The following is a 19996-nucleotide window of genomic DNA, read 5'->3' on the forward strand; positions in this document are numbered from 1 at the left end:
ATGTTGTTTACTTCCACTTTTGAAAGAGGAAGTTTCAAGCAACGAAAGCGGGAGCAGAAAAATGATGGTAGGGAAGCATGATTGCCCCCCGTCTGTGTTGTGGATCTCAACCTTGGGGGACTCAGCCAGTTCCTAGAAGCGCCAACTGAGTGATAAGGGAGTGCGTGCTCTCCTGTCCTCTCTCCCTTGTGAGAGGATGAGGCTTCAGGGAAGGGGAGCCCTGCAGGATTGATGGATCAGCCTGGCAGGAAGCTCCCTGTGCCTGCTCTATATCTTTTGGATGAGTGACTATCCAATATCAATTATTAATAATTGAGGTAGGCTAGGAAGTGAGATAGTAGCTGGCCAAGCCCATTCACTGAGCTTCATTTTCTGAGAAGGCTTTTGGATCTTGATTTTCCATGTCCAAGCTTGAAACGCACATGATCACCCACAGCCACAAAAGCTCAATGTCAAAAATCTGTCTTAAATTATGTATTACATGACAGCATCTTTCAGTTTGCACCTGTGACGTTCAGGTTTTGGGTGGGTGGGGGGAAATGTGAGTTTTGCAATGTCATCTCATTGATATAGAATTCATGTAGGAGCAGACTCATTGGAATCAGTACAACTTAAGTTGTATTATTTTCAGTGGGTCTACGCTAAGCAAGACTAAGGGCTTCATCCCAGGTACCCGTTTTCCCTCGAATTATCCCCATAGCTTAAAGCTGTCACCTTTGTTGTTGTTGCTATCTAAATCACACCCCGGGCAGCAGCGCTCCTAAGAGCCTTTGCATACCAGGAAAGGGTTTACGGGCGAGAAATGTAAAAAATCATTAAAAAATCAACGGATGACCCAATCCGATTCAAATTTGGTATGCTTAAACCCCCCTTAATATCTATTACTTTGCCAATTTTGATGTCTTTATCTTTAAAACGTACGCAGATGTAAGCATTTGTTTAATTTGTACTTTAAACATGTCAAATCCTCCTCCTGTGCCCCCAGTGGCCGCTTGGAGAACAACAAAAGATTCGCTCCTAAAGCGGTATTAAAATAGGTCGGTTCTTTTATATATGAAGCACAATTAAAGCAGGATGCATAGGAGTACTTCACAGTCAAAGCAGATTATAAACTGGAAAACTTCGGAGTCCTTTGCACGCATTTCTCAGTGATTGCACAGTGTAACCCTGGTGTGATGAAGCTATAAGCTTGGATCCATCCCATAAAATTTTAATAACAATGTTGTGAGGTTGATTACTGTGAGATTTCCATTTTACAGATGGTGAACTAAAGCTGAAAGCAAGTTGTTAGGGTTGCATCAAATATTCAATAACTTACATATTCAATTTAAAATTAATGTACTTGACATGGCTGAACTCTTTACTAAAAAGAAAACATTCTGAATATTCATCTTGCTTTGATGTTATTTGGTGCCCTCACTCCCCAGTTATGCTTCTAGATGCAGGTTTTTAGCACCAGTTTTCATCTTTGCCCTCACTGTCCTTGATCTCTTTTACCCTCACCGCCTTTTAATCTTATTAGCCCCCATGCTGCTCTTTCTGGGCATTGACGAAATCACTGTGCCACGTGTAGCTTTGTGACATCATAGACAAAGTCACACAACGTCACTGTGAAGCAAATATCAGGAAAATGCCCATGCCCACATATCCAGATGACATTAAAGAACCAAATATTACAATACTGGCATCATGTTCTTTCAACACGCCCTATCGATTCATCTCTTCCTATGCCGCTTCTCTTATTCTAGTGAGGTGAAGATGTTTCTATTAGAGTGAGCAATTCAATTTCCCCATAGATCAGTCTCTAAGATTAACTGTGGATCACTGGGTGTTTTCAACAAGCTGTCTGCAATGATGGAAAAAGTCATGCCGCAAACATGTTCAACCCAGAGAGCACATTTCAAGTATGATGAAGCTGTAACAGGGTAGACTGTTTTCTTTTGGACTCTCTCTGATTGAGCAAAAGCATAAAGCTCCTTTGATTCATTCTTGGCAGAGGTGATTTGATAGTGATAGCTGGCTAGAAGGGGGGATATCCCTAGGGTGTATTAAGGTATTATATGTAAAGATGTAGCAGTATGGACATTTGGGTGTATAAAATGGGGAATTTGAAGGGGGGGAAAGCTGTAGTGGATTTTTAAAAATCAACTTTATTTATTCCTTGAAGAACACAAATTGCAATAGTTGCTAAACCAGAGAAATTAATTCCCTGTATGGAAGATATCCATGCTCATATTTAGACCTTCGGCCATAGCGGGCAGGGATATGTGAATGCCACATTAAAAAATTCTGTACCCATGCAAACCAAATTCTGTGTTGAGAAACATGGCATCATGCGCCCTTTATATAGTATGGAATTTGAGCAAATGTACATCATTCCCCTTATTTTACATGACTTATTCTGCAATTTAAGAACAACAACTTTAATTTATTCTAGATCTGCTTGTTGATACACTTCCCTGGAAGCAATTAAGGACATTATAGGAGAATAACATTTAGGCTGCAGTCCTCTAGACACTGAGACTCAATAGGACACTGAACTCAATAGGGTTTAGTTCTGAGTAGACATCCGTAGGCTTGCACTGTTAGAATTCACAGTCTCTGAGCAAATCCAAGCATTACCTAGTCAAGTTCAGCATATCATTATCAATAGGCAGCCCTGGGGACTGTCTTCATGGCACCAGGTTGGCGCTTTCCCTCTCCCAGGGTGGTGTTGGGTAATCCCAATGCTGAGGAGGGAGCGCGGGGTTTGGTGGAATGCTGCCAATCGCTGGTCGCCTTCCACCAGGGTCCACCCCTGGGTTGACCCTGGATTGGCCCTAGAGTGACGTTACCCAGCAGAAGTGCTGTGTTGATATCACTCCGTGTGAAAAAGTCGGGGTAAATCCCGGACTTTTTCAAAACGCAACATCACAGAGAAGCCCTGCAGTGCTGCAGACCTCCGCTTGCATCATCTAACCAACATGGTGCAGATTCACAGCCACCATGGGGCTTTCCCCACGTATAGGCAGCCCTTGGTTTCAAGTGAAATAGAAAGATCCACAACAAGATCTCTGCCATTCTTCTCTTCCTTGGAAACTTCAGATAAAATGGCAGCGTGCCCTACTTTACAGTCATCTATTTGAAAGGCTGCTAGAGGACATGTGAAGTCTCTCTCCCCCCCCACCTATTTGAAGGAATGACCAGTCCAAGTCCAGTTTAAAGGTCTGGAAACAAAGCCCTATGAGGAGAGACTAAAAGAACTGGGCATGTTTAGCCTGGAGAAGAGAAAACTGAGGGAAGACATGATAGCACTCTTGAAGTACTTGAAAGGCTGTCACACAGAGGAGGGCCAGGATCTCTTCTCGATCATCCCAGAGTGCAGGACACAGAATAAAGGGCTCAAGTTACAGGAAGCGAGATTCCGACTGGACATCAAGAAAAACTTCCTGACTGTTAGAGCAGTCCGACAATGGAACCAGTTACCTAGGGAGGTGGTGGGCTCTCCCACACTAGAGGCATTCAAGAGGCAGCTGGACAACCATCTGTCAGGTATGCTTTAAGGTGGATTCCTGCATTGAGCAGGGGGTTGGACTTGATGGCCTTATAGGCCCCTTCCAACTCTACTATTCTGTGATTCTATAACCATTAACAGGGAGAGCCGGGGGCTTGAAGTTTCCTATCGACTGCTAGCAGCTGGATAGTGGAGTGAGCAAAGCACATGGGTCACCTGGTGGCAGTCTTCCCCACTATGGGGAGATGCATTGTTCTTCCATTTAAATTATAGTCATTATGTCTAAATGTGCATCCCTAAGTACAAATTAGCTCATACACATTTTATGGAAATCTGTGCCTGCTTTTTTAATTATGTGTTAGTGGCAACCCCTGTAGACCTTTACTCCATTAGGCATTGACTTTATACTATGGCAAAACCACTTGTGATCTTATTCATCCCCACTGTCTTAGAGAGGAGTAACAACAACTGAAGAGTTTGTTTATTTTTATGTAAGAAACATCAGGTTCAGATGGAACTATCTGTGGTAGAGAATCTTAATTTTGCCCCTTTGTAGTTCAAGATTAGGACAAATTGAGAAGGCTGAGAATTGCCTCACAGAATTTTACGTATTTTCTAGCAAAAGGACCATCAGTTTCAACTAATGCTTTCTGTGGTCCTGGATGGACACTTTAGAAACATGCCTTATGAGTTGGTAAGGCACTGTTTTAGTGGTTGTAAACTAGCGGAATGTTTTCCCCACTGTTTATCAAACTGTCCCATTTACAGATTTACCACATCTAAATATTTAGCACTCAGACTGTGAGCTCTATCAGACAGGGGGGAAATCCCGTTTCCCTACCATCATTTCTCCACCTTTGCTTTTGTTGCTCAATACTTCCTCTATCTTAGGGAGAGGGAAGAGGAAGTAAACAGCGTGCACGTGACCAATTCAGTGGGCCATTTTCATTGCGCCGCTTCTCCTGCACACGTTCACATTCCATCTCTAAAATTAATTTGGACTTACTGGGGTCTTTTTTATCACGGGAAGACGGCTAGAAGGGGCGGGAGACGTACGGGAGGCGAATGGCGTCATGAATAGGAACCACGAAAACCTATGACTACCCAGGAACGAGTGTCCAATAAAATGCTCCTCTGATGATGCTCAACATTAGATCCTGCCCAATTTAGTATAAAATTGTCCATCCAATAGATGGTGGAAAGAAACAGAGGCCTAACTATAAAAAAAAATATTTAAAAAACTGGTGCTGCTAAACAACATCTATTAGATTTTGAAAAATTGATCTTACAATGTTACTTTTTTGGTCAGTTCCCCCCCCCCCCTTGTATCGAATTACAACTGAAATGTTGCAGTGTATTCCCACATCCTAGCAGAAGTTCTTCCATGCCTTTCCATGCCTTTCTCCAGGCTATGATAAACTGTAAGGAGCTCAAGCAGTGCATTCTTCCCTTGTAATCTGCCCCTTGCTCCCCTCCCCCATTTTCCATTTCCTACAGGTAGAAAACATGTAAGGGTAGGGTGGATTCCTGCATTGACTCAATGGCCTTGTAGGCCCCTTCCAACTCTGCTATTCTGTGATTCTTTGTCAAGGCAACTGAGCATGCTTCGTCTTCAGTAGGCTGTTTTTGCAGGGCAGGGTTGTTCACTTAAGTTCTTTTCACTGGCTCGGATGTTCACTTAATTTCTGTTCACCTAATTTTTATTTTTTTTTACTTCCGCAAATCTTGGCGTTCTTCTGAGCATACTGATACCTTCCTCTTGATTCTCAACGGCAATGTTTTGGCTACAATCTGGCTGGCATGCACCGCCGGAGTGCACCATTAGAAGGAGTGATATTTCACTACTTATTATGATAAATGAGTCTTGACAATGAAATCGATCGGCTAATAATAGTTATAATTTATTTAGCCATTTATGAGTGTTCAGGTAGGAAACACTCATATATCTGACTTATAAGAGTTTTCCACTTAGATGCTTTACTGTACCTCACATCTCTAGAGATAAATAGACAAAAGATTTATTTTATTTATTTATTATATTTTTATACCACCCAATAGCCGAAGCTCTCTGGGCGGTTCACAAAATACACATCAGTCCGGCACATTTTGGACGACATTATATATGGGGTTAGCCAATGCTAGTCAGGTAGGTCAGAATATCATAAAACAATGGGGATACAGTGGCTTCCTCACCGTATCCACATTATGCTCTTGCTATGCAAATGGAAACTTTCGGCTGGAAACGGACGTTCAATGTTGTGTCGCTATGGTTTCCCTACACACAGCCCCCGTCTTCCAGGTGAGCTGGAAAAGGATATGAGATAGCACTGAAGTAAGTCTTAAATTGACTGGCTATGGCCTACTTCAAACATTAGGTCATGCTGGCTGGGGAATGCTGGAAGTTGTAGGACTTTTTTCTGTCTAAACACGCATAGGACTGTACCCATGCTTACAGTAGACCCATTGAAATGGGACTGATTAATCAAGGCTAACCTAAGTCCTATTGATTTCAGTGAGTCTCTTTGAAGTATGACTAAGTCTGGATTTAACTACACTACAGCTGACTTAAAGCATTTGGACTCAAAGCAATGATGTCCTCGTCGGCAATGCAGTGGGCGGGTTCCACACGGCTTCTTATTCATTCAAAACCAGTATCTCAGCCTCCTTGATCTTATTACATTGCAGAAACACTCTGTCCCTGACATGTATTTGGAATGCGATGGACACATTCGAGTTGCCTTGGAAAGCAGGAGACTGTTCACATTCTTGATCCTTCTTATGCTGGACTCTCTGAGGTTTATCACACCAGCATTATACTGTGCAATCACTGCAAATTGCGTGCAAAGGACTCCGACGTTTTCCATTTTATAATCTGCTTTTATTGTGAAGTACTCTGAAGTTTTCCAGTTTATAATCTGCTTTGACTGTGAAGTACTCCCATGCATCCTGCTTTAATTGTGCTGCAAAGGCAAAAGACCCAACCTATTTTGCTACTACTTTTGGAGCGAATCATTTGTTGTTTTCCAAGTGGCCACTGGGGGTGCAGGAGCAGGATTTGATATGTTTAAAGAAAAATTAAACAAATGCTTACATCTGCATAAGTTTTAAAGATAAAGACATCAAAATTGGCACAGTAATAGATATTAAGGAGAGCTTTAAGCATATCAAATTTGAATCGGATTGGGTCATCCGTTGATTTTTTAATGATTTTTTACATTTCCCCCCTTAAACCCATTTCCTGGTATGCAAAGGATCTTAGGAGCGCTGCCGCCTGGGGTGTGATTTAGCTAGCAATAACAACAACAACAATGACAGCTTAGCGCTGTAGGGAATAATTCCAGGGAAACAGGTACGTGGGATGAAGCTATCTCTCTCTTTCTCTCTCTCGATTCTATCTATCTCATTGTAAGCTGTGAGCACAAATCACAATTGTGTGGGTCAATCTTCATTTTCCCTATGATAAACGTAGATGTTGATAATTCTGCCCATGATGTAATGATACATTTTGAAGTGCAAGGACTCATTATGACAATTCCCATAGCCACAGCGCCAAGCAAAGTCCAAAAATGCAAGAGGCTGTGTTGATCTGTATCTATATATGGGCCTGTTCAGATAACACGCTAAACCGTGGTTAGGCCACTAACCCTTTTGCAGCAAATGGTTAGAGAGCATGTTTAAACTTTGGTTATGTAACCACCATGGTTAAGAATGGTTCACACGATACACTAAGTCATGGTTCATTATTATTATTATTTATTTATTTATTTATTTATTTATTTATATAGCACCATCAATGTACATGGTGCTGTACAGATTATACACAGTAAATAGCAAGAACCTGCCGCATAGGCTTACAATCTAATAAAGTTGTAGTAAACAATAAGGAGGGAAAGAGAATGCAAACAGGCACAGGGAAGTGTAAACAGGCACCGGGTAGGGTGAAGCTAACAGTATAGAGTCAGAACAAACTCAATATTTAAAAGCTATAGGGAAGAGAAAAGTTTTTAGCTGAGTTTTAAAAGCTGTGATTGAGTTGGTAGTTCTCAAGTGTTCCGGAAGAGCGTTCCAGGCGTAAGGGGCAGCAGAAGAAAAAGGACGAAGCCGAGTAAGGGAAGTGGAGGTCCTTGGGTTCATACGACATGCTAAGCCATAATGTTTAGCTCAAAGTGCTTAACCACCGTGGCTTAGCGTGTCATCTGAACAGAGTTATTGTGTGCATTGTTTATGTATCTATTACACTTAGACGCAACCCCGCCCCCAAGAGCAGCAGTTACATAGCATAACATCAGGTTCATTAAAATGAGCTGACACAAGTAGAATGAGCTGGCAAAGGGCAGTGTAGTTGTTAGCACGTTGGACTTTTGCTGGAGAGTCTTGTGACTGTATAAGGAAGGGAAAGAGAGGAACATATGTCTCCAGACAGCCTAAGTTCCCCACCACTCAAAGTGTTCCAGGAGGAAAACATTTGATCTCATAGTCAATTTCATTTCCCCTCATTTATTATATTTCTATATGGCCCCATGGTTCTCGGGGCAGTTCACAAAAATTAAAACCATTAAAATATATATTATACAGAATGCAAAACCATTTACATAAAAAAAACATACAAACAGATAGCGCACACAGAGACAACATATGTCAAAAACAATGAAGTCAATGAATTAGTTCTAAAAGTTTTCATCTCCATCAGGAGCAGGACTTTTGTAAAGCTAATGGGTCTTAATTGACCATTCAAGACCAAGACATCCCACACTACTTTGCATTAAAAGAGGAGGTTAACTCCAACATTAGTCCTACTTAGAGCAGACCCATTGAAAACAATGGGACTTAAGTTACTTTTTACCCAATGATAGCTCACAATGACATATTGTTTGCTGGGGGGGAAAACATATCCCCCCCCCACACACACACCTCCAGCTAAAGTGTGGATTGCAGCTAAGTTCAGAAGGATCAGGGAATTCTGAGGGAAGAGGGAGGTGGCAGATGATATCATGGTCCCTACTAATCAAAAAGTCCTGATGCCTCAACCCTGTGAGCCCTGGCTCCACTATACCACTGATTCTGACCAAAGAACCACAATGATAAGAAGGGATGGAGAAATGATTTGCCTAGAAATGGAAAATGAATTAGAGTAATAAAATAGATCAATTAACTGAGCACAGGAATAACCTAGGGGGAGTCTACACCAGCCATGTATTGCAGGATTGTATCACAGTCGTCACTAACAGGGCACATGACGTTCACCTGCTCCCATGGTGATCTTGGCTCCACCTCTCAGTTTCCAGAATATCCCTGACAGCTTTTGTCATGTTTTTTTCCTGCTCTCTCGCTTCCATTCCAAAGAACATTTGCAGTGTGCCCCCCCTTTGTGAGGTTATTGCTGTTTTCCGTGAGCAGCCAATCAGCTGTGAGGGGCGTGTGCATGGGTATCAGAGGTGTGCGGGAGTGGACCTATCCGCCATTTTCACGACATGTTTTGGATGGGTATCGCCATGTTTTACCACTGAGTGTGTGGAGTTTTTTTTTAATACAAACATCTCTCTGCGCAGGAGTGCATATTCAATGGAGTTTCTACCCCCCCATGTGTTGCTGTGCACCTGCGCTCATGCGCATCCCTCACGAGTCATTAAAAAAATCTCTGCCCCGTAGCCGCGTCATCTGCCCAGCACTGCCCACTTCTGCTGATCCACAAATGCAAGTGACATTAAGGGGCACGCATGCTCCAGCAGCACCACTCCTGAAACTGTGGTACATACAGTATCAGTGCCGTGTGCCCCGTGAGTGCCAATCGCGGAAGCGGGGAATATTTGGGAGCATCCCTCTTCCATGCCGAAATACCTGCAGGTACAGATCAGCCATTAATTACGATGAGCTAAAACCAGGTTCACACATGCATGAATGTGCTTGTTTTCTCTATGTCCATGTAGAGAAAAGACAGGCTGGATGGACAGAGACACTCCAGGGCCTAGGAGCCATTTACTGTCAGGAATGATGTTCCAACTTGGAGCTCTGTTGCATTTCCATACTTGATTGGGGTGGGCTTCCTTGCTTGATTCCAGCTCTAGCTCCAGTAGGGACGTGTGAATAAGCAAAACCTCATTCCGACTCGTGTGCCTATCAGATTGTGAGCATTTTTTTTCATTGTTTGCATGAAAGTTTGTGCACATTTCAGTGTGCATTTTCCTAAAGGTAAACATCAGTTATATGCATTTCTGAAAAGCAAACATTTTTATCCCATCGATTAAAGTGTGTTTGTTCACATCGTTCAAAAGTACGCACAATTTTCATGCGTGCTCTTCAAATGTTAGGGCACATTTTTCTTTGGTCTGTAAATCGCATTGCAAGCTCAGAAACGCATGGATTTGGGGTTCAGATTGCATTTGAGTCGGAGAGGTGCAAACTGGGTAAATTCTGGTGTAAAACACATTGAAGGGAATTTCTCAGCCATCCTTACTTCTGACCTTCGTATTTTCAGAATCTGAACTCAGCTGCTCAGATTCCATTGTTGATAGTTGTATTCCAACCTGACTTCCATCTGCACTGAGGGGAGGGGAGGACCCCGCTCTTGGTGCCATAGGAAACAGGCAGGTGGAGCAGCGTATTTGTGGTTTTTACTCACCACATCCTTTCTGCTTACTCAAGTACTACTTACTCTTGCTTCAGTCAAGGTATGACAACATCACAGTCACAGCCCCAGTCTTCTGAAGATGTTACTTCCATGTTTTGAAACTTTGCTGGCTGAAACCATGAAAAATAGTGGGTTTTAGAACAAACAAACAAACAAAAATTAAGGTGGATATTACCGGATACACACAGCTCAGGATATATTTGAGAGCATATTCTGATAATTTAGGGTGACCATATGAAAAGGAGGACAGGGCTCCTGTATCTTTAACAGGTGTACTGAAAAGGGAATTTCAGCAGGTGTCATTGATATATCTGGAGAACCTGGTGAAATTCCCTCTTCATCACAACAGTTAAAGCTGCAGGTGCCCTGCCCGCTTTTAAATCTGGTCACTCTAGTATAGCTCCTGCAGCTTTAACTGTTGTGATGAAGAGGGAATTTCACCAGGTTCTCCATATATACAAGTGACATCTGCTGAAATTCCCTTTTCTATGCAAGTGTTAAATATACTGGAGCCATGTCCTCCTTTTCATATGGTCACCCTAGATAATTTGCTGTTTGATTTAGCGATTTTGCTAAAACACTGTTGGGGACAGCTGTCTGTTTTCATTTTTCACACCACCATCTCATATGGTGTGGGCAGACTGATCATATGATGTTAGCAAAATCCCAGCAAGTATTTAGTAAAAGGTTAGGTATAATTTAGGCAGGGGTTGTACACCCAGCAACAAGCCATGGAGCTGACATTTTGCAGAAGGCTAACCTTAAGAATTGAAATGGTGACTGTACATGCAGGTGTTGCTTGCGTGTGTATGCTTGATTAAACTGCATCAAATTAAAAGATGTTAATGGAATGGATTTTAAATTATTTACTAAACTATATTTGAATGAGGTTTTGAAATGTGCAATCAGAGGAATAGGAAAATCTTTTGCCACAGTAAATCAGAGTACATGTTTCCAAAATCCTTTTAGTTTTAATTAAATTATAGTATTTCTGTGTTGATATGGGGGGCGGCGGAATTCATGGGTTTAAAATGTAGTAAACAAATAAACCAGCACAAAAGGTATAGACATTAGGGTTGTGCACGGACCCCCGATCCACTTCTCTTCCAGATCCGCAACCTCCGAATCGGGTCCGCTCTGCTCCGCTCCGCCTATAGTCCGCTCCGGTTCGCTGCGAAGCTCCAGATCCAGATCGGAGCTCCGCTTTCCCCCCCCCCATAGGCTTGCATTGAAATCCAAAAAAGTCTACAACTTTTTTTCTGTTAAAGTTAGAAACCTCAAGTTTGGCACCATGACACCTCATGGACATATACACATGCATGCCAAGACTCAATCCAATCCAAGCATCCCCTGATTTTCGGGGAATTTTTGAAAATCGGACACCCTATTTTCAGACATGGACTGTTCTCCGACATTTTGACAGATAAAAACTTAGAAGCAGGCACCCTTACAGCTGCCATCTAGATCCACATTAATGGCAAGTTTCAAGCAGATCCCATCATCCCCTGATTTTTGGCGGGGCTTTAACCTTCTAACTCACCCCAAATCAAGTCCCATGCTAGAACTATGTCAATTTTCATGTTAGAAACCTCATGTTCGGCACCATGACACCGCATGGATGTATACACACGCATGCCAAGACTTAAGCCAATCCAAGCCTCCCCTGATTTTTGGGGAATTTTTGAAAACCGGACACCCCAGTATCTCAGGGATTTAAAGCTGCAGACAGCTCAATGGGGCCATTTCAAAGGAAATCCCAACATGCCATGAATTGGGGAGTAGATAAACCTATTATGAATCTTCTTCCACACTTGAAAATTTTATTTGGAACTTCCAAACATCTAAGTGAGCGCAGGAAGGACTTATCCCCTGAGTCAAAGCAAGACACACAAAAACCATCCCTGCGAGGCAGGCAGGGGAGGAGGGAGAGAAGGCAGGCAGGCAGCAGACATTTCTGGGAGCACAAGGAAGTGAGCCAAGGATAGTTTCAAAGCCAGTAATGCAAACCATCCCTGTGAGGTGGGAGCAGCACAGAGAGATGCCTTTTCTTTTGCATCCCATAACTAGGAGGCTAGGAGGATAAGAGTAAAGCTTTGTGATCCTTGCTTCAGAGTTGATTGACTGCACTGTGATCACAGCCATTACTAAACAACAAAATAATAATGTTAATAGCAGTACTAATTAATATTAATAGCAACAATAATAATAACAACAACAACAATAAGGAGTTGAACCACAATGAAAGCCTGCCTGACTTCACTGAAGAGGAAAAGCCAGGAGAGCTTGGGCTATGGGGTGTAAATATAAAATGGAATAAATAAATAAATAAACAAAGGAGGGGTGGAATTAAAAGCAGCAGTGGTGCTGAATAAACAACAAGAAGATTTTTTTTTAAAAGGCTATGTCTGTCTTTTACCAGTAAGAGGAAAGTGTACGTGTCCAGGGGAGGGGGATAATATGCCAATTGTTGACTGGCCCTAAGTAAGTACCAGTGTTAAGAAGCGACCTGCCACTTCAACTCATGACAGGCATTAGCTTCAGTCTCTCCACTGGGTTACTCTTTGGAGGGCTCTGATGACCCTCCAGGGTGGGAGAGTGTGTGCACTGGGCACATCCACATGCCCTAGGGGACCTCATCCCCTTGCACCACATCTATTCAGTTGTTCACCAAGGTTAGGGTGGGTAGCAGTGCTGTGTTTCCTATCTGTTATTTATTTGCTTAGTATATGATTTCAGGTTGTGTTTGTGCATTTGGTGGGGCTACTGTGTTAAAAAACACTGGGAAAAGTCCGTTCACAGACTAAGAAAGAGAAGTTTCCCAGTATCCCAAGTTACTAGTATGCCATTTTGCCTATCCCCTCCTCTAACTTTGGGATCATGTGATCATGAATCTGCCTCTCAGCACTTCAAAAAGGTACCTCTCCCGCTTTTTTTTACCTGATTTTTTTAAAAAATTGTAGCAAGCGAATCGCACCACGCAGAGTGCTGAGAGTTGGCTCAAAATTACTCCTAGCCACGACTCTCTAAGCACAAGAAATTTCAGAAAGATAGCTTAAAAAACAACACAGTTATCCCCTATTCTTTTCCGCAATGCAATCCTATGGGCGAAATGATCCAAAAGGGCGGGCGGATCGCTCCTCGAAAAGAGAAGCGCTGGCCTATGGCCGCTTCTCTTCGCCTTGCTTCTAAGGGTCCGTGGTCTGCTTCTACTCTGCCTCTGGGCAAGGCGGAGCAGGCCAATTCGCTTCTGATTCTCCGATTCTAATCGGAGCGGAGCACATCCCTAATAGACATGCATGTTTTTAAAAGGAGGCTTTCCCTCCCCCCCGCTAAACCAATGCTATTGCACTACTGAATTTTGGTAGCTCTGCAGCAGTGGAGGCATCAGTGGGGACTGTGTGTAGCTCAGGGGCTGTGTGTTGTCCACTCCTGGACTAAAACATTTGTAGATTTTGAATTATGGCCACAATCCAGCCAACATCAAGCCCTTTTACCTTCTAGACATTTCAATGGAAACGTTGAGCATGTTCTCAAATTCCTTCCATTGAAATCAATGAGATTTAAAACTGCTTAACTTTTATGCCCTACAGTTGCAGCCCCTGTGCGCTGCACTGTGCTGCATCAAATCCTATTAAAATTAAATAGGTTCCTATCAGCTTTACTGCTTTGGCTCACATCAGACCTTGGCCTAATCTACACCAAGCAGGATACTGCACTATGAAAGTGGTATATAAAAGGCAGGAGCCACACTACGGCTTTACACCAGTATTGAAGTGCACCGACGACTGTTGGGGCCCATTGACACACACCATATTTATTTATTTATTTATTTATTACATTTATATCCCGCCTTTTTTCCTGCAAGGAACCCAAGGCGGCATACTTAATCCTCCTCCTCTCCACGTTATCCTCACAACAACAACCCTGTGAGGTGGGTTAGGCTGAGAGTCTGTGACTGGCCCAAAGTCACCCAGTGAGCTTCCATGGCCGAGTAGGGACTAGAACCTGGATCTCCCAACTCCCAGTCCGACACTCTAGCCACTACACCACAGTGGCTCTCATACAGCTTTCATAGTGCTATATCCTGCTTGGTGTAGATTAGGCCCTTGTATGGATAGATATTAGGTATCATATGGGTGCTTTCACTCAACATGACAGTAGACCATCATCACAGGGCTAGGACAGTTTAGGGTAATGCAAATTTTGGAGCCCGACATTCTTGTCTGCTATACCACCTGGACTTTCCCATTGATTGTTTCCCCGGGCTTTTTAGTAGTACAGTTTTATTTATAAAATGTGTTATTGTGGTTTTTAGATCCCTATGTTGCTTTTTTGCTTTGGTTTTATTCTGTTATAAACTTTTAAAGGTTTTCTATTATGTTTTATCACATTGTAGTTTCTGGTTTTAATTTTTTATGAACTGCCCACAGAGCTTTGGCTGTTGGGTAGTATAGAAATCTAATAAATAATTGCCTAAATTCCAAACTGCTTCTCATGCCTTCTTATTTTCTCTCTTCCCTCACCTCATTTTGTCTAGGTAGAACAACAAGAAACTGGTACTGCCAGCACAGCACCAACCAGGGATGATCTAAAACTGTTTATAATAGAGCCTGAGTTAGACGAGAGATCCGTCTTCACATCTTCTGCTATAAAAAGTGTTTCTGTAGATGGTGAAAACTCAGCTTCAGAAAAAGTCAGTGGCACAAACGGATTTCAAATGGACGAAACTGTGTTGGAAAACTCAGCGGGACTTTCTGTATCCAATGGAACTGATGGGAGTGATGAGAAGGAGCCATGTGAATATCAAACTCTTCACATCCCAACCCTGGACAATATGGCAAGCTGTAATATGCTATCAGACGACCCCAATGTCACTTCCAAGTCTGAAGGCTTATGTGACGTACTGACTCCTATGGCAATGCCTGAAATGCAAACAGAAAGAGGGAAGGCAAATCCTCATGAAGTCAATGAGGTAACAACAGTCCATGACACACCATGTGCTGAATATCTATCCGAAGGAGATTTCCAGAGGGCCTTGGAATCTGCAGGACCTGAGCTTAGAGATGACGATTTATCATCAATGCATGAGCAGTTACAGAAACTTCTTCACGAGGAAGAAGATTGGGACTATGACTTCACTTGCGCAAGTGATGAGGTTAAGAGTTTAGCAGCTGGGACTGACACTGCCAAGGAAGTCAGAGGGCTGGACGTTACTGGGGATGTCAGTGCCGGGAAGCCTGAGCCAGGAAATTTAACAGAACATAATCAGCTTGTCACAGAATTGGCAGCGATAATGAAAGTCCACACCGATTTTAACAGCCTGCTAAAAACAGATGAAGCGTGCATCCGTGCATCCATGGGCAGCCGTCCTCTTACACTACCTGTAGAAACAGATGCCATGTGCCTGTGCTCTGCCTTTGGACATAAAACAGAAAAGCCATCTGCTCATCTTCTAAGGAACCATCTCCGAAAGGAAAAATTCTTGGAGGATAAGCACATTGAAATGCAGCCTGATCATAATGAATCGATTCAGAGGTCCACTTATCAGGAAGGAATGGTTATGACTGATCATGCTGTCCCATCTTGTGATGCAGAATCTCCATTCAGACTTACAGAAGCTCCAGGCAGCCCTCTAGAACGCGGCCAAGAAATTTTATCGGCCCTACCTACGAATCATCTTGGCCAGTTGTCTCATATAGAACAGAATGTTCGTTGTACATATGGTCCCATAGCAAAGCAGGCTGATGAGATGTCTGCTAAAGAATCTCACATTACACTGTGCCACTCGAGAATAAAAAAGTGTGCTAGTCTTGCTGAGCTTTCACCGAAAGAGGATTCATCCAGTAATTTCTTTGGCAAAAATACAGATCAATTTACAAGTGAAGAACACTCTTCAGTTACGGCGGTCGATAAAAGTGCTGCAGAGAAATTTCAGGAGAAAGGAACTGAGTCAGAATTGAATGCCCAAAGTGGCAGTAATTGTGGCATTTATCATATTTTGAGATGTAATACGAGTAAAGATGTTCAAGCTGTATCTGGTGCACAGCATTACAGCTACCACATACGAGATCATAATTCAGTTATAGCCACAAACTCTAAATGTGATGGGGATGGGACGGAAGATACAGGCCAGGAAAAGAAAAGAACAGAAGGAAGGAAAGAGGAGCCTGTGTTCACAGCATCATACAAGGTTAGGTTCTTCACTGAAGTTCTGCTAGAAATAAACAAGACTGATAAAAACAGTATGAGCCAAGAGCATAGGGACTTCGGAGCAAGTGCGGGACAAATCGCCCGAGAGTCCAAACGTATCTTACAGATCCCACCATCAGATACTCAATCAAGAGAACCAGACAATAGTTCCAGCATCACCGGCCATTTTTGTGAGAGTGCTAATGGGTTAGGTCTGGATTTTGCATGCTTTCCACCTGAAACCTGCAAGTTAGCAGCTTTAAACACAGTTCCACCTTCAAATATTCTCAGAAACGAGTGCAGCAGAACAGGTCAGGAGAGTCAGAATGCTAGCGATATGGCAGGCAATTTAATTGTTTGTACTCAGAATAGGACTCAACAAGAAAACATGTACAAAGGGTGTAGCGCCAATCCACTGGTGGTGTTTGGAAGCACGATGCAAACGGAGGCCATGCAGATTGAAGTTAAGGAGGATAAGGATAGAAAGGCATTGAAACCGAGTCAGGATCAGGATCAAAGGGTGGAAGAAAAAAGGAAGTCTCAAACAGCCCCCTGTGTGAGAGAAAAACAAATGTCAGTTGCACTTGATATTGACGTAGTTGAAGTAGAACCTTATATGAGGGCCCTAATTGACTCAGAGCAGATATATTCTTGGCAGGATAGCATTGAACTGCAACAGGATGAGTACCAAAAGGTGGAAGGAGAAAGTCAGGCCAAAAGAATCCCATGTGAGAGGGACACTAGGGGGAATGAAGAGTCCGTTGAATGTAACCTAGAGGAAGCTGAAGTGGAACCGTACATGAGAGCACTCATTAATTCAGAGCAGATCAATTCTTGGCACGACGGCACAGACCAAGTGCATCCATCCATGGCCTCTTCCAGTGAGCAAGCTGGTGTGTCTGTAGGAGGATTAGTGGGCGGATGTGTAATTACATCTACAGGCCACAATCAAGCCAGAGCTTTCACAGATGGTGAGAGGCAAAACCTAAATCCATCCGAGCGTGCAACAGCGACCTTAGGCAGCCTTTTGCCCTGTGCCTCTGAGAACAGCCATCGTTCTGAGGAACAGCTGCCACAGGTCAGAACTCAGCCGTGTGCTTCAGGCGCAACTGCCCGAGGTCTGTGCATATTAAAAGAAGAGCGCGCAAAGTTACAGGAGGCTTCTAAGCTCTGCAAGGCCCCCTCGCCTCACAACAGTGTTGAGGACGTGAAGCGCAAGCAAGAGACGGTAAAGAAGAAGACGATGCCAAAGGTGCAAAATAAGAAACCACGCCTTGAAGTGAAGGAAAATGTTTGCAACAATGTCAGCTGCCTTAAAAGAGTCTTGAAAGCGGAGGCTGGTTTAACTCACAAGGAAGATAAGAGGGAACAATGGAAATTGCCATGCAAAAGAGATAGCCAAGGTACGCTTCGAAATGGGTTTTTCAATTGTTTTTGTACATCTCAGGTAGTGGTTCAGGTTGCAGGCATTGGTCCTTCCGGCCCTGCTTCCTGAGGCCCTTTCTAGGTAGAGAAGCCAAGGATTGATCTGAGATCCTATGCATGAAAAGCATATGCTGTACCACCATAGGCATGCACAGCTCATTTCATTAGGTTCTGCACCTTAAAGATCCCGATTGGAGCAGTGGGGGTGGGTGAGAAAGTGTGCTTTCCAGGGCCTCTGGAACATGTGAAATCCCCCGCCCCACCATGCTAATGGCGGGTGCTATTGGCATGGCAGGAGGGAATTATGCACTTTTGGGAGGCCCTTGAAAACACGCTTTCCCCTCCTTAGAGCAGGGAGGAACAGGAATGCACACTTTCCGGGGCCTCCGCAAAGTGCATAGCTCCCCCAGGGATGCTAATGGCATGTCCAGGGGAATTGCACACTTTCTGAAGGCCCAGGAAAGAGCTTTTGCATCTTCCTTAAAAGCCCCGATTCGAGCAGGGGCAGGAAAGTGGAGGAGGTGGCCCCAGGAAATTAGGATGTGCCTGGGCACACTCGGCGCACACCTATGCATACCACCAAGGTATCATCCCTCCTAATCCAGCCATCTTTATTTAAAGATAGCTACTACTATCCAACCACTGCTGCAGACAAGGGGCAGGATCCAGTGTTACCACAGTGCAAGCAGTAATGACATTGTTCTAGCGCAATGCCACTAGCCCTTACTAAGCAAGGGGAAAGAGCAGTGATTTGCCATCTAATATTCATGATGCAGTTTGTCACCTTTTCCCTTTACCTAGCAAGTGCTAATGACATTGCACTAGTGTTGGTATACGCTGGCGCAACATCATTGGGACCGGCACTGTGGCAGCATCAGATACTGCCCGTGGTTTTGCTGTCTCAGCAGCACAGGTCCTTTCCTGGGCAGGATCTACACTACTGCTTTATAATGGTTTTGACAAGTGTTCGGGCCCAAGACACATTACATATACCATTTTCAAAGTGTTATATCCTGCTTGTTGTAGATCTGGCCCATAACTAGGACATAAGCATTTGCCCGTCTTTTTATTGATGTAAATACTGTAGTTTACAGTTAAGAATATAAGACCTGTGCTAGATCAGACCAAAGGCTTATCTAGTCTAGCATTCTCTAGTCTAGCATTCTCTTCCCATGGTGGCCAGCTAGATGCCAAGGAGAAGCCCCAAGCAACACATGAGCACAACAGCACCTCTTTGCTCACATTCCCCAGCAACTGGCATTCGGCTATGTATTGATTTAATCAAAGCACTCCGACTTAAGCGATTGCCAATAGCAAAGTTTTCTGGAGTCAGGGCCCCTATAGTGTGTGCTAAGCTATGGCTGCCATGTTCGGGGACTGGGTTTAACCATAGAGCAGCGTTCCCCAACCTGGTCCCCCTAACAAATATGTTGGATTAAAACTCCCATCTCTCCCAGCCTACATGGGCATTGGCTATGGTGTCTGGGGCTGATGGGAATTGTAGTCCAATACATTTGGAAGGCATCAAGTTCAGGAAAGCTCCTTTGGAATGTGAATATCAATATAATAATAATAAAAAAAGACGAAAGAAGATAATTACAGCAGTTTCTTCTTTATTCTAGGATAAAGTGCAAAGGCTTATTGATATTTAACCAGAAAAAAATACCCCTAAAACATCTCAATAAACATATGGGCAAGGAATACGCTTTTTTTTAAAAAAAAAAACTTTATAGTTATAATCAGCCTACAGGAATGATGACTTGATAAACACAAGATGGCCTGGTTCAGACAACACGCTAAACCAGGCTGCTTAACCACAAAATGGTTAAGGGAATGCATCCCCTTAACCATTTTGTGATTAAGCAGCATGGTTTAGCATGTTGTCTGAACCAGGCCGATATTTAAATGGGTACTGAGGTTCTACTGTGTGGTTAGCATCTCTTATTATATTGTGTGTGTGTTTTCAAGCCCCCAAATTGCTGAAGAAAATTCAAGCAGAACTGTTCCCTGATTTCTCTGGAAATATCAAATTATGCTGCCAGTTCAATGAAATTCATGAAGAGTCCACCATTACATGGACTAAAGACTCTAAGCTACTCGCCCGAGTACACAGAAGGTAAGGATAACGAACACAAGTATGCTTTAAAGTGCTTTGCAATGGTTAGGGGTGAGAGAGAAATTAGTTCGGTTTACATTTTAATGCTAAGTTGCCATATTTCTCACTTTCAAACCAGTATTGGATTCTGATATAAGGTTATTTA

General features: G+C 43.2%; 1 protein-coding gene across 1 annotated transcript in view; it reads left to right on the forward strand.

The window, feature by feature from the left end:
- The window catches only part of ALPK2 (alpha kinase 2), a 77379-nt gene that overhangs the window by 23805 nt on the left and 33578 nt on the right, over positions 1-19996 (forward strand). The window contains exons 4-5 of the mRNA XM_063128798.1: positions 14659-17713; positions 19704-19851. Coding sequence (XP_062984868.1) covers positions 14659-17713; positions 19704-19851 — 3203 coding nt within the window. The remainder of the gene's footprint in view (positions 1-14658; positions 17714-19703; positions 19852-19996) is intronic.

Source organism: Elgaria multicarinata, chromosome 6, assembly GCF_023053635.1.
Source record: "Elgaria multicarinata webbii isolate HBS135686 ecotype San Diego chromosome 6, rElgMul1.1.pri, whole genome shotgun sequence".
Lineage (NCBI taxonomy): Eukaryota > Metazoa > Chordata > Lepidosauria > Squamata > Anguidae > Elgaria > Elgaria multicarinata.